Source organism: Poecilia formosa, unplaced genomic scaffold (assembly GCF_000485575.1).
Source record: "Poecilia formosa unplaced genomic scaffold, Poecilia_formosa-5.1.2 Scaffold616, whole genome shotgun sequence".
Taxonomy (NCBI): domain Eukaryota; kingdom Metazoa; phylum Chordata; class Actinopteri; order Cyprinodontiformes; family Poeciliidae; genus Poecilia; species Poecilia formosa.
The window spans coordinates 161,658-175,581 of record NW_006800555.1 but is presented as its reverse complement, the minus strand read 5'-3'; the positions used below and the strand labels follow the sequence as shown (position 1 = coordinate 175,581).

Genomic DNA, 13,924 nt, shown 5'->3' with positions numbered 1-13,924 from the left:
TCACCTGGACGTTCGTTATGAATCAGAGTGATTTAGTTCACCTCGGCCTCAGCTTGAGCTCTCTGCAGCCGATACTGAGCGATGAGACGGTCGGCCTGAGACAGAGCCAGAGCTTTGGCCTCCAGCAGGTCCTGCAGGCGGCTCTCCTTCGACTGAAACACAAACAGACAGGCAGCAGGAGATCAGCTGGAAGATGAACAGCAGATTTAAAAGCAGCTAATCGGGTATTTTACCATAAATTCTGTTAAACTTACAGCAAACCCAGCCAGTTTCTGCTCGTAAACGTCGATGATCTCAGAAAGAGGCGAGTCCTTCGTCGGTTCCTGCAGCTACAAAATAAAAAATAAAAAGAATGAGAACAAATAAATTACACACTGCAAAAACACAAAACTTTACCAAGTATTTTTGGTCTCCAGAGCAAAAATCTTAGAATGTTTGAAATACAATAAAACTAACTTGAAAGTAACTTTTCACCAAGAAATATCAGCTTGTTTTAAGTCAGTAGTTCCTTAATACTGATGAAAAAGTGCCAGCTCCATTGGCAGATTATCCCAAGACATTTTCCCACATAATAGGTGAAATAATCAAAGGACAAGAACTTTAGCAATTTAGGGACATTTGACTTCAAACTACCTGTAACTGAAAAATATCAGCTTAGTTTGTTAGTTTTGTCTTATTTCAACTGTACTAAGTTATTACACTAGAAACTAAAATGACTTGTTATATTTTGTGTTTTTGCAGTGCAGAAAGCTGAAATATTTGTCAGATAATACAGATGATCAGAGTTCAGCACTGTGAGTGAAACGACTGAAGAAACTAAATCATCTTCATCAACAAACCTGAATGATAATCAGATTCATCTAATGAATAAACTTCAGCTTTTCATTTAGGAAGACTTTAAGTTTGGTAGAAAATACAAATCAGGAGAAATAAAGTGCCTTCATTCATACTCTGAAGTTTTTCCCCAAAGGTGTCAAAAAGGTAGAGAAATACATAAAGTATCGGTAAATATTGGTTATCAGCCATAAGAGGAATATTGATATCGGCCCAGATTTTCATATCGGTGCATCCGGAATTAATTCATTTTGTCCCATTTTTAAAAATAAGCTTGAACTTTAATGTTTTTGGCATCTAAAGATTTGAGATGCATCTCGGATTTGCTCTCCCCTTCACTTTGATACCCCTAAATAAAATCCAGAGAAACCAATTCCCTCCCAAGTTGGAAGAGAAACCAGAAAACACCTGCAGAATCAGGTGAAACTCCGACAGCTGAACATAAGTTCAGAGTTCATCACTGTATTTGTTAAAACAGGAAAATCAGAACATTTTTCTCCATTTTGTCCCATAAAATCCCATGCAGGTGAAAGGTCGTTGCTGTGGAAACGGCTCCAGGGTTCTTACCTCCATGCCGGTCTGCAGCTTCTCCACCAGGTTGCTCACGCTCTTGTTGCCGCTGGAGGCGTCCGTCATGCTGCTGCTCATCCTGGGAGGCGGGACTTCCTGCACGGCGACGCGCTTCGCCGAGAGCTCCGCCTCCCTCTGGCGGTACGCGTTGTTGGCGGCGATGCTTTCCCCCAGGCTGGCAGGACAAACGGACTCAGTCAGCAGCAGATCCTGCAGCTCTCTAACGGCCGACAGGAAGCCAAGCGGCAGGAACAATTTCTGTCATTTCTTTTCTAAAAAGTAAAAACTGATTAAAATCGGATCTGGTGAACAAGAAATCTGAGATTTTAATGTTTACAGCCGAACTGTGTGAATAAGTTATTTTCATCATGTTTCCTAGTGGTGACTCACTGTCGCAATAAGCAATCGATCAATTAATCGAATGATAAATTAAAGTGAGCTCAATAATTTCCTTTTGCCTGATTATCATTTTTCTCTCTTTCTACCAAAAACCAGATGATAAAACTCCTCAGTCTGTTGTTTTGGTCTCGTTTTTTTGAAGGACAACTTAGTCTGGATAAACTTTATAACTTATTTTATTTATTGTTTCTGTTTTGTTTGTGGATATTTCATGATATGGATATGTCTTCCAGTTCCAGTGTCAAAGTTCATTAGCATTTAAAGTTGGAAATGTGTTCTTGTCTTCACAGATATTATTGATTATTGCATTAACAGCAACTGATCGTCCAGTAAAGTTCATTATGCTGACTGGTTTACTCACACCAGTGCTGGGAAGTCTGGGAGGGGCGTGGCCTCCAGCAGCAGGGCGAGTCCGGTCTGCACGTGCTCCCTGCGGTGTGAGGTCAGAGCCAGAGACAGGGGGGTCACCGTCCTCTGGTCCTGCAGGGATTCAGGAGACGCTGAGCATTTAAACAGGAAGTGGCGAGGCCTGATGGGAGCGGCTGCTCACCTGCAGCATCCTGTAGAAACCCGTCTCCATGTCCTGCACCTGCTGCCTCAGGCGGCTCATCAGCTCCAGAACCTTCAGCAGAGCTTCTGCACACAACTGGCTGGAAGGAAAACCACAAGGTCACGATTTCAGCTCCACAACGGATCAATTTAAATAAAAATATTTACAGTTTAACTCACAAACTGATGCAGTGACTAGAAAATATCATTTCATAATAAATATCTTCCCATAATGTTTTTATGTTGACTCACCTGAGGTTGTTACTGGAGACGGGAGGCAGGCAGGTCAGGGGGCTGTTGCTATGGCAACAGGAGAGCAGAGTTTCCACCTGAGAGAGGCAGAGCTGAGCGCTCACCTGAGAGGACACCAGAGACCTGGTGGCGTCCCGGCAGCACAGGGGTGGAGCAGGTGAAGGAAACAACCCGGTTCCTTCAGGGTTGGTTGGTTTTAGTTAGTTTTTTACGCTCAACAGCTAAATATATAACTCAGAGCTAAATGTTTTGTTTTGAAACAGCTTGCTAACTAAACAGTTAGCTTGGAGTTGAGTATTTACTTTGCTGAATAGGAATCTGGCTTACCAACTCAATATTTAGTTTTCTTAGTATAAATATTTAGTTTGAAACTGTGACATTTATAAATTACTGAAGGAATAACAAGATGAACCCCATGGTTCTGTCATGACTGTTCATCTGTACACATTTAGTTCCACAGAAAAGGACATTAATTTAGAAAAATGCAGAGTTTTAAGTCTTTAAATCCCCCAGGCAGCATCACACGCTGACAGGCCTGTAGGTGAGGATATTGAGCAGCAGGGTGCAGACGTGGGTGAGGCGGTGGCAGTGTTTCCTGAGGTGAGCGTCTCCCTTTGCAGGATCGAGGCCCTTCAGGAGCCCCAAGGCGACTGGGAGCAACATCTCCACGAAGCTCAGCGTGGATTCAGACACGCTCTCCGCTCCCAGCGACTCCTGGATGCACAGAGCCCATCAGGACAGAAGAAGACAGGAAGACTCAAAGGTACACACACATAAAAACTAAGAAAATCTTTATTATGCATCAACAACATTCAGATTTAAGATCATTTACTGAGGAAGACACAGCAGTGGATTAAAATAAGAGCTTCAGACAAACTGGAGGGTGTTGGTCACTAAAAGACGCCTATGCAGAGCTTGTCCTCTAGGGGGCAGAGTACCACTTTACAAAAGCTGCTGAAAACATTTCATTTTTACTTTTACTTGAGTATAAATAAGTTGAAGTGTCTCTACTCTCACTTCAGTAAGAGTTTTGTGTCCTCTGCCCTCCACTGGTAAAACCGGAGAATGTAATTTAACAGCAGAAACACAAATAATCATCATCCTCTGAGTGAAATCAGATTAATGAAGTCAGGTACCTCCAGCAGCTCGGTCAGCAGCTGCAGCGTCTGCAGGGAACATTTCTCGGCGCCCTCCACAGGCGAGCTGAGCCACTGCACCAGAGCCAGCCCACACTCGGCTTTCCGGCCCCCGTTCTGCTCGCCCGCCTGTCTGTGGCTGGCGGCCCTGAGTTTGGCGCCGGCCGGCCGGAAGACGACGGCGCAGAGCTGCGAGCGCAGAGCTGCAACGCTGCACATGGACAGGAGGAGCTGCAGCACCTGCAGCAACACACAGGCTGTGTTAAGGGGCTGCATCATGTTTTCCAGACACATGGAGCCATTTTATAGCACTATCAAGTAAATATTTAAACTTTAGTTATTATAAAAATGCTCTGTGTACCAAATATGATCTAAAAGAAATCTGACTTCCTGATTTAGCTTCCAGAAAACTGTAAAACTGCTGAAACACGGAGTTCCTTTAAATCCCACCTGGTTAGAGCTGCTTTTGATTCATAACAGAATAATGACCAATACGCTTGATGCTTAATGGTGATTTCTGATTAATATTTCCTGCTTGTTTCATAACTGATGACTGAATTATGTTTTTATTTAAAGCAGCTGATGCCTTGTTGCTGAAATGTTCTATGAAAATAAACTTGACTGCTCACAGCCACACAGTGGAGAAAGTTACAATAAAACAGGATAAACATGATAAAACCTGAAACATCACATGCATCTACAGCAAAACCTACAGAACATGAGGAGTGATAAATGTCATATCTGGACCACAAAGTTCCTTTTTTTTACTTGCTGAAATAAATCAACCGACTGTTTCTAGGTATTAAGTTCTCATGGGAAACATTATTATCTGCTGCTGCTGCCTAACGACTCATTCAGCCTGAATCAATCCATCTGGAGAAAACAAAGTCATGTTGGATCAGGAAGACTCGACATAAAGGTTTCATTAATTATTTACTTCATTTTATGTAAATAATTATCATTGCTTAATATTTCTGTGTAAAGGTAGTAAAGTATGAGGAAATGTTTCAAGATAATATATCTGCACACATTTGAATGGTTAGACCGTCTTTAGATGCATCTATCAGCAGAGCTGGTTGTTTTTTGTAAACTAATTCACCACAAACTGCTTCCTGTTCTGCTGATTCATGTCTGATAAGATTAAAGCCATCAGAGCAGAAAAAGTGTCAACACATGCAAAGGCTGCGATAAGAGGCCTGATGAACAAAGTGTCATTCACAGATCTGCCTGATCCAGACGCTGCTGCTGGCGTCCTGACTAAAACCAGGAAGACAGAACCATCAGCCCGGTTCTACAGCCCTTCACTGAGAGAATCAGATACTGTTGGTAGTTTATATTAAAGATCTGCTGCTGCTGATCAACCTGCCAGACCTCTCAGGTCCAGAACCAAACATGGAGAAGCAGCATTCAGCTTCTATGACCACAAATCTGGAACAAACTTCCAGAAAACTGCAAAACAGCTGAAACTCTGAGATCCTTTAAATCAAGGCTAAGAACTTTAGCGTTGCTTTGGAAACATAATAAATAATCGATATGTTGATGTGTAACGACGTCGCTCATCAAAATGTAATGCTTCAATAACTGACTGTCTTCTATGAATTTGTACTTTTGCATTTTTCTGATGTAAACTGAAAAGAATTGTTGCTGAAATGCAAATAAATTGATTGACTGATTGAGGCTTTCTGGACTTAAAGTGTCTGTGCGTCTCACCGTGGCTGCCGAGTCGGCGTCTTTCAGGTGCAGCAGCCCCAGAACCTGAGAAACGCAGGCAGAGAAGTGCTGATACCTGGAAGCAGAGAGGCATGATCAGACAGAGCAGCACAGTCAGATGGAGCGGCACGGTCAGACAGGGAGGCGCGGTCAGACAGAGCAGCACGGTCAAACAGGGAGGCGCGGTCAGACAGGGAGGCGCGGTCAGACGGAGCGGCACGGTCAGACAGGGAGGCGCGGTCAGACAGGGAGGCGCGGTCAGACGGAGCAGACAGAGCGGCGCAGTCAGACAGAGCAGCACAGTCAGATGGAGCGGCGCGGTCAGACAGAGCAGCACGGTCAGACGGAGCAGCACGGTCAGACGGAGCGGAGCGGTCAGACGGAGCGGCGCGGTCAGACAGAGCGAGCGGCACGGTCAGACAGAGCGGCACGGTCAGACAGGGAGGCACGGTCAGACAGGGAGGTACGGTCAGACAGGGAGGCACGGTCAGACAGAGAGGCACGATCAGACAGAGAGGCACGATCAGACAGAGCGGTACGGTCAGACAGAGCGGCACGGTCAGACAGAGCGGCACGGTCAGACAGAGCGGCACGGTCAGACAGGGAGGCGCGGTCAGACAGGGAGGCGCTGTCAGACAGGGAGGCGCGGTCAGACAGAGCGGCGCTGTCAGACAGGGAGGCGCTGTCAGATGGAGCGGCGAGCAAACGTCTGGGCCAGAAGAGATCAACTCCACCTGCTCAGGTAATCGGCTACTTTGGGGCTCTTCAGCAGGTCGATGAGGAGGTCGACGGAGTACTTCCTGGTCAGCGTGCCGCCGCCGTTCACGATGATGTTGAACACCAGCTGAAAAGTCTGATGGATGTTCTTCGCCTCAAAAAGCTGCAGATAAAAAAAAACACAAGTTCAAGGTGGAAACAACCAGAAGCTTTTTGTGATGCAGACAGGAAACAAAAGCAGGAAGCTGAACTAATAAAAATAAGACAGTGTGACAATTTCCACACATTCAGATACAACCTTTAACCAGAAACGACTTACGGCTGCATCATTTATCATAAACAAACAGTAAAGGATCCAAAAATCCCTTAAAATGAGTAAAACTGGATTTTATTTACGTTAGAAAATCAGAAAGGTTTCTGCTCACCTTCTCGCCAACCTTCTCGTTCAGAGTCAGGCTGGCCAGGATGGACAGCGTGAAGATCACCACCGTCAGGCTGTTGTGAGCCAGGAAATTGATCAGAGTTCGGTAGAGCTGCCTCACGTTCTCCTGTACAGTAAAAATAAGTTTTAAAAACACGTTTACACACAGGAGGAAACCAAACATCCAAAAACAACAGGGGGCCGATAAACAGCTGAATCGACTTAAAATGTTTCTTTTTCTTAAACACAGACATATATGTACTGAATTACATATTTATTTGATGACTCTGCAGCGGTGCAGAGCATTTAGACACCAATAGCTTCACAAGTTTGGTCAAATATGTAAAAACCACTTTAATTTGTTCAGTCAGAGCAATTAGGAATAAAACAGCCAATTTAAAATAAATAAAAAATAATCAAACTGACAAAAACAACAGGTTGATCAGGTTGGTCAAACATGTAAAAATAAAGTTCAGCAAACTTATTCAATCATTCAGAAAGTGAAACCAGGAATAATAAATATAATGTAAAATAAAACATAAAGCATGATGTCACTCAGAGCATAGAATTAGACTGAATAGATCTGCCCTCACGGATCAGAAATATTGTCACTAAATTGTTTTCAGAGTCGATACATATATTAGTATCGGATCAATGCATCTCTAATCTTTATCGTCTGTTCAGTTCAGATCAGTTTTCTGTTTCCTGAACTATTACATCACATCCGGCTAACCCGTTTTGTGAATCCAACAATTTTATTTGGCATTTGGCAAAAGAAATATCCCATTAATCTAATTTTATATCCAATTAGTAATTAATCTGCTTATCCTAAAAATAATCCCTACACTTCAACCCAGCAGAAACTTCTGAGATTTTTTCACATGTTGGTGTTACAAGGATTTTTTTAGCTGCTTTGCTACAAACATTCACTAAAGAAATGTTGCTATTGCATTTTAGGCAATAAAATGTTTATTTGAATTACTTATTTACATTTTAATGTATGTGTTGGTCTGTCACAATCAGCAATAAATCGATTAATCTGTCGAGGTCAAACATTTTCATTTGCACAATTTGTTGTTTTTCTCTTTCTACCGAAAACTGGATGATAAAAGTTTTCAGTCTGGTGTTTTGGCCCCAACTAAACATTTTTTAAAGGACAATTTTGTTTAATTCATTTTATTTGTTGTTTCTGGAGATTTAAAATGTCTTCCAGTGATAAATGTTTGTTAGAATGTAAAGTTTATTAATGTTTTAGAACGTCTTCTTGAATTATTTTGCCATTATTACCATTATATCAGCTGAAAATGGTCTCAGAATAACAATATCATCGTTTATCGCGATAACTTCTGGGACAATTTATTGTCCAGAAAACTTGGTTATCGTGACAGGCCTTTGTGTGTATTTAAGTGGTTAAATGAAATAATATTATTTTTATCATGCGAGTGTTCACAGGCCAGAACCACTCCTGACCCAAATGTCTCAAAGTTTCCCAGAATCATGTTGATAAAATATTCTGTGGTCTAAAACAACAGAAGAGGAACTTTCAAGAAGCGAAATCGGGTGTTAATTTTTTAATATGACGTGTGAAGCTTGTTGCCAGCGGTTCTCACAGTTTATCTGATATTTTTAGTCCAGAAACCTGAGCGGCGCTGACATCTCACCATGGACTTGATGTGGCTCTGCACTGACGGGTTGTCCCGGCACAGGTTGGCCAGCAGGCCGAGGCACGGCATGACCACGTCCTCGTTCTGCGACTGGCTGAGGGGAAACGGTGGAGATGAGATTAGCAGATTATCGCTCACGTTTGTTTCATCGTCAGATTACGGCTCTTACATGCTGGTCAGGAGAAAACCGATGAGCTCGCGGATGTAGTTTGAGAACTGGAAGGTGCGAGTGTTGTACGTCAGTTTCTGCAGCACCTGGAGACACTGAAAAACTAAATAATTAAAACCACAACATAGAGGGAGTTGGTGCCTGCGGCAGCAGAACAGAGACACTCTGACTCTGCATTAAATAAACACAATAAATAAAATCAGAACTTGATGCATTTGAACTTCACAGGTTTGGAATATTCCAGATTATTTTGGTGAACTGTTTAGGTCAGGGGCCCCCAAAGTGCGGCCCCCAGCTGACATGTGTCCCTTTGTCTCTCAGATGGTTTCTTTACACCTCTGCAGAGCTGCAGCAGTTTGACCGCAGAGCAGAGGTGTTAACGTGTTAATTTGAACAAGTAAAACAGGTAAAAGGTAAGAAGTGGCTGCTGTAATACTGAGCTTCTACAGAGCTGACTGAGTCCATCTTGATTTGCAAAACGAGAATAAACTGTTTTTCATCATGCTTTACGATGAAAAATCATATGTAAAAGCCAAAATATGAGTCAAAAATAAAAACAAAAGCAGGTTATTTCCTCGTTAATATGTTAATGTTGTATTTTAAATGTTAGTTTAAAAGTTTCTCCATGTTGCTGCTGTTTGTCTCTACCTGCAGCACCAGAGGGTCTCCAGGTGTGTTGCCATGGTGATGGATGACAGCAGCCAGCGTGCTGGTCAGGTTGAAGCTGCTGTGAAGAACTTCCCGACTGGCGTCATCGCTCCCTGAGAGGAGAACAAAACGCAGCGATGCAGAAAGAGAGCAGGAATCAGACCCGAACCAAACCGAACCGAACCGAACCGAACCGACACGCCCGTGGCAGAACTCACCCAGCTGGGCCAGCAGGGAAATGATGGCGCTGGTCAGGGCCGGACTGGTGCTTGGGCTTCCTGCCAGCTCCACCAGTCCACTCACACACTCTGTGGGTAAAAACTGACCCGAGGACAGCAGGCCGTCACATTTCAGGCCCGAAAGATCCTGGAACAAAAACAGAAATCACAAACTGTCAGGTTTTCAAACTTCCAGGTGAAATGAAACCACCATGATCTGCTCTGTGCAGGGATCTGAGGATCAGGTCGATTTGAAAACCTGGAGCTCATCACCAAATAGAAAAGAAACAAACAAAAAGCTGCTCAGTAGTTATTAAAATAAGCTAATGCACTGATGAAACATTGAAACTTCCCACATTGATCCTGCACAGATTCAGCAGGACAGAAATAGTAAAAACTACAATAACCTTTAAACTAACAGGTTTAACTGGTTCATTTTTAGCATTCAGTTCATCATAAGTAGAAATTTTCAAAAACAAATTGATCCAGAGCAGCAACGATGAAAGACGTGTTTAAATTAAAGATGTCAATTTATGAATAATCTTGACAATAAGATAAAATGATTATGAAGAGGCGACATGGTGTTGATTAAGCTGAAGTTTTGTTGTACATTTGTTGTGTATTTTAAATAGTTTTTCTAAGTTGAACAGCTCATTGTATATTTATGTAAATATGGGGAAAATATTATAAGTTTATACTTCTTTCTGCTCCTTTTCAGAGATGAAATGAATCTGATTAAATTGTTGTTTTTCTGCTGCTGGTCATGACAACAATATTACTGTCAGACTAAACTTCCCTGTCAGAACCATTAAAATCTCCAAATGTTTGCTAGAAAACTATTAGATAATTTTATTTTAAATGTGAATGACCTGATGAGAGGAAAATTAATAAACAGTCCAGATGTAAATTTGACAGTAAACACCATCAACCTGTGCTGACAGCAGGTTGAATAACGATGTGCTTTAAACGTGTTAAAGACGCCGTGAGGAAACCTGGTTATTGCACCGCTTTTTAATATCTGACCGATTTATTTACTCATCAGGTGAATCATGCAGCAAATGTCATGTTTGTGGTTTTAAATGCATCATGGTGACATTTCTTTGACAAACATCTGACATTTAACATCAGTGTCTGCACTTTAAAATTTATATAACATTTAAATCACATAAAAACACGTTTTAGGAATTTTCCTCTGAAGTTCCAGTTATTTTTGTCTAAAAGGTGAGAAACTTGTTGATTCAGTTCAACTTCAAAACAAAAATACTTTATTTAACGTAAAGAAAAATTAAATGTTGTCTTAACTCGTATCATCCAAGATTCCCCAAAGGTTCATGGTGAAGCTGTGGTCAGACTTGCACAGAGTGGGATAGTAATTAGTTACAGTTACTCAAATACATTTATTCAAGTAACTTTATTGAAAAAATTTACTTTTAGGAGAATTTTTACTACGCTGTGCTGTTCACTTTGAGTAATTTAATTATGAGGTATCTCTACTATTACGTGAGAAAAATTTCTGGATTTTCTTCCCACTGAATGAAAATCAAACATGTTTTAACCCAAACACACCTGCAGTTTTTGTTAAACTTTTATACGTATTTTATTGAAAGAAACTTGATTTAATATTTTGCTACTTTCGTGAATTATTGTCATTTTGGTTCTTAAAATACCTAAATTTCCACATAACCTTATATTTTATGATTATGTCATTTGATTATGTAATTTTTAAATATTATATGATTGATAATTATATCAGCTACAGTACTTGGGTAGACTTTTTACCAAATACTTTTTGCTCTTACTTCAGTAACTTCCTGGATGGTTAAAATATGTTGAAGTAGTGCTACTGTTACTGGAGCACAACCTTTGGGTTCTCTGCCCACCTCTGGTCTCAAGAAGCTTCTGACTGTTGCTATGTGATTCACTAACAGCTCAATATCCAGGCAGCAAAGACGATAATGTCACAGTAACGTCCTAGATGACGCCATCAGTTGCTGGCAGCTCTGCTAATCCACCTCCTTTGCTTTTGCTGCTCCTCTTTAGATCTACTCTAACATGCTGTGACCATGAGCAGCCCAATTCCAGAACCATGAAGCTATAAAACGTATTTGTTTTCGCTCTACCTTGATAAGAGACGTGTGTGTGTGAGAGTGTGACTCAGAGAAAATCCAAAACAACCGCCTTAGCGCTCACCTCCACCTGCTTCTGCAGCTGCGCAGTGTGCTGAACGGTCCTGCTGTCTCTGTACTGCTGGATGGCCACCAGCAGAGACTTTAAACACGTCGCTATGTCCATCCTGTAGGAGGAAAAACCGCCAGTTAAAACCATTTAACAACCAACTACTCGTTTCAACTAGCGTCCATCTTTGATCCCTCAAGCTGCCAACAATTGTTTGTGGATTACCCTACATTTTCACAACATAAGACGAAACGAGGAGTGTAGTTAAATAATAACTATATTTTATGTGTTTATGTGTCACAGTAAATCTTTGTTTGCTTGTTTCTGACTACCTGGGTTGATTTTTTCTGTCTTCGGGAAACATCAACAGTCTCCCCAGCAGTAACGTCCTCCCGCTTCGGTTCGAACGGGGAAGGAACGAACCATGTAGGGGGAAAAGGGGGGAGACCGAGCTAACTCTTTTTCACATAAAAGTCATATTTTACTTCTATTTACTATCGAAGTCAATTTTGTTCGAACAAAATTATTTTTCACTGAAATTTGAATTATTATAATGAATAAAAACTGTTTTATCCTTCGAACTAAAGCCCTTTTCCCGAGCCCCCCTCTCTTTTCTGTCGTTCAACAGGAAGTACGTCATATGCGGAAGTGTAGCAGCCGCTGACTTTAAAATGACAGAATCAAGTTTGGATGAAGCATAAAACAAAACAAACTTGAACAAAAATCAAATAATTAAAAATGTTATTTATTTATAAATTAAAATGAACAAAATAACGGAAAAAGTACCAGTAATTCAATCATATCACTGTAAGTCGTACAAAAAGGAAAAATTTACTGCTGCAATTTATTAAATCATTGTTTTGACAGGCCTGGAAAAAATATTTTCCTTTAGTGTTAATTTTTCATATATCTCATTTTGGATACATACAGCAAAATAGTAGCACTACTTCAACAAATCTTTACCTCAGTAAAAGTAAAAGTTGCCGTCCAAGAAATTATTCACTTAAGAAAAAGTATTTGGTAAAATCTGAGCTGATCAAAATATCTGATTATTGAGACAATGAAACAGACTAAAATATAGCACTATGTGTAAATTCTTGTATTTTAAAGACTAAAGAACAGGGTAAAGTAATTCCAGTGTCAATATGTAATCTTTACTGTATATTTTTGAAATGCCCCAAAGTGCTGGAGCAAATCGAAAATGACATCAGAACAATAAATATTTTGTACGAACAGGAGGTCTCACCATAAAGCGTAGGTTTGTCTCTGTATCTGTTGTACTTTTGGTTGAAACATGTTTGTTCTTCATTTAGTGAAGGTGCCACAAATTTTAAGAGTAGCTACACTTCAAAATAATATAACCCAAGTAGAAGTAAAAAGCACAGTGTAGTGAAACTTCTCCTAATAGATTTGTTTTACCAAAAAGTTACTCAATGTAACTATAAAAGTTACTCCCAATTTCTGTTTATTCCTCATTATCTGCCTCACATTTTGAGGAAAATCTATTTAAGAAAGAATAAAAACTTTAAAATTTAAATAAAATTAAATGAGAACAAAGGTTGATCAGACAAATCAAATGCTTAATTCAATTTAAAACAAATAAAACAAAATATGACCAAACATGTTAATATTCTGTAATTTTAGATTTTAAATAAAATTTTGCATTAATTGTTTTACTGTGATTAAGTATCTAAATCCACATAGTAGCACAACATCATTATGTTAAAGAAGGTTATTTTTATTATTTATAGATAAAATAAAACCTATCTGAAAAAATACATTAACTGAACTTATAGCAAAGGTGCACTTTGCTAAATTTTACACATATTTCCATTGTAACATTTGATTAACCATAACTGGCCTAGAAAAAAAATAGTAAAAATTAAATAAATTATTTTTATCCGAATAAGTTGATGTTGGTTCTGAACCGTTGTGTCGACATGTACTGATAATCGCCTCATTTTTGTTTTGCTTATAAAATAAGCAATCACATATTTCCCTTTATAATGTGAAAAGAGTATGTTGTTAAATTGTACCTAAAACAGTAAATATCCCAGGTTTAAAAATGATAAGAATGAATAAAACCCCCGTCAGTGGGCCTCTGATTCAGCTCTGCTGTTGATTCTTCTGAACACGTCAAACTGAGAAAACTGTGGTTAAACCAGATCTACAGTTTGACAGCCTCTCTCGTTTTAACATTTTTTTGAGTTCCCCTCTCCCCTTGTTATATTAGAAATAAAATATTAATTATTTTTAAATGTGCAGCCTGAAAGTAATCTAAACAGTAAAACTGACAGCTCAGTTTTCAGATGTTTTGATTCGGCTGAGAGAAGATCTATGAAAAACAAATAAAAAGGGGGCTTGAATGCAGCGTAGCTAAGAGTTGTGAAAACAGGCAGGATGTGTGGTTATGTTTCTGTCCATACAGCCACTTGTATTTCAGCCTCTTCTCATGCACTTTG

The 13,924-nt window shown here is 40.1% G+C and overlaps 1 protein-coding gene across 1 annotated transcript in view; it reads right to left on the bottom strand.

The window, feature by feature from the left end:
- Positions 1 to 11,959, bottom strand: part of cip2a (cellular inhibitor of PP2A) — a 17,595-nt gene extending 5,636 nt beyond the window's left edge. The window contains exons 1-17 of the mRNA XM_007541551.2: positions 11,795 to 11,959; positions 11,478 to 11,580; positions 9,288 to 9,435; positions 9,070 to 9,182; positions 8,422 to 8,516; positions 8,250 to 8,346; positions 6,593 to 6,715; positions 6,185 to 6,330; positions 5,451 to 5,526; positions 3,741 to 3,980; positions 3,156 to 3,318; positions 2,605 to 2,752; positions 2,354 to 2,453; positions 2,165 to 2,283; positions 1,402 to 1,579; positions 255 to 329; positions 42 to 152 (exon numbers count right to left, since the gene is read on the bottom strand). Coding sequence (XP_007541613.1) covers positions 42 to 152; positions 255 to 329; positions 1,402 to 1,579; positions 2,165 to 2,283; positions 2,354 to 2,453; positions 2,605 to 2,752; positions 3,156 to 3,318; positions 3,741 to 3,980; positions 5,451 to 5,526; positions 6,185 to 6,330; positions 6,593 to 6,715; positions 8,250 to 8,346; positions 8,422 to 8,516; positions 9,070 to 9,182; positions 9,288 to 9,435; positions 11,478 to 11,580; positions 11,795 to 11,826 — 2,067 coding nt within the window. The 5' untranslated portion in view covers positions 11,827 to 11,959. The remainder of the gene's footprint in view (positions 1 to 41; positions 153 to 254; positions 330 to 1,401; positions 1,580 to 2,164; positions 2,284 to 2,353; positions 2,454 to 2,604; positions 2,753 to 3,155; positions 3,319 to 3,740; positions 3,981 to 5,450; positions 5,527 to 6,184; positions 6,331 to 6,592; positions 6,716 to 8,249; positions 8,347 to 8,421; positions 8,517 to 9,069; positions 9,183 to 9,287; positions 9,436 to 11,477; positions 11,581 to 11,794) is intronic.
- Positions 11,960 to 13,924: the final 1,965 nt, after the last annotated feature.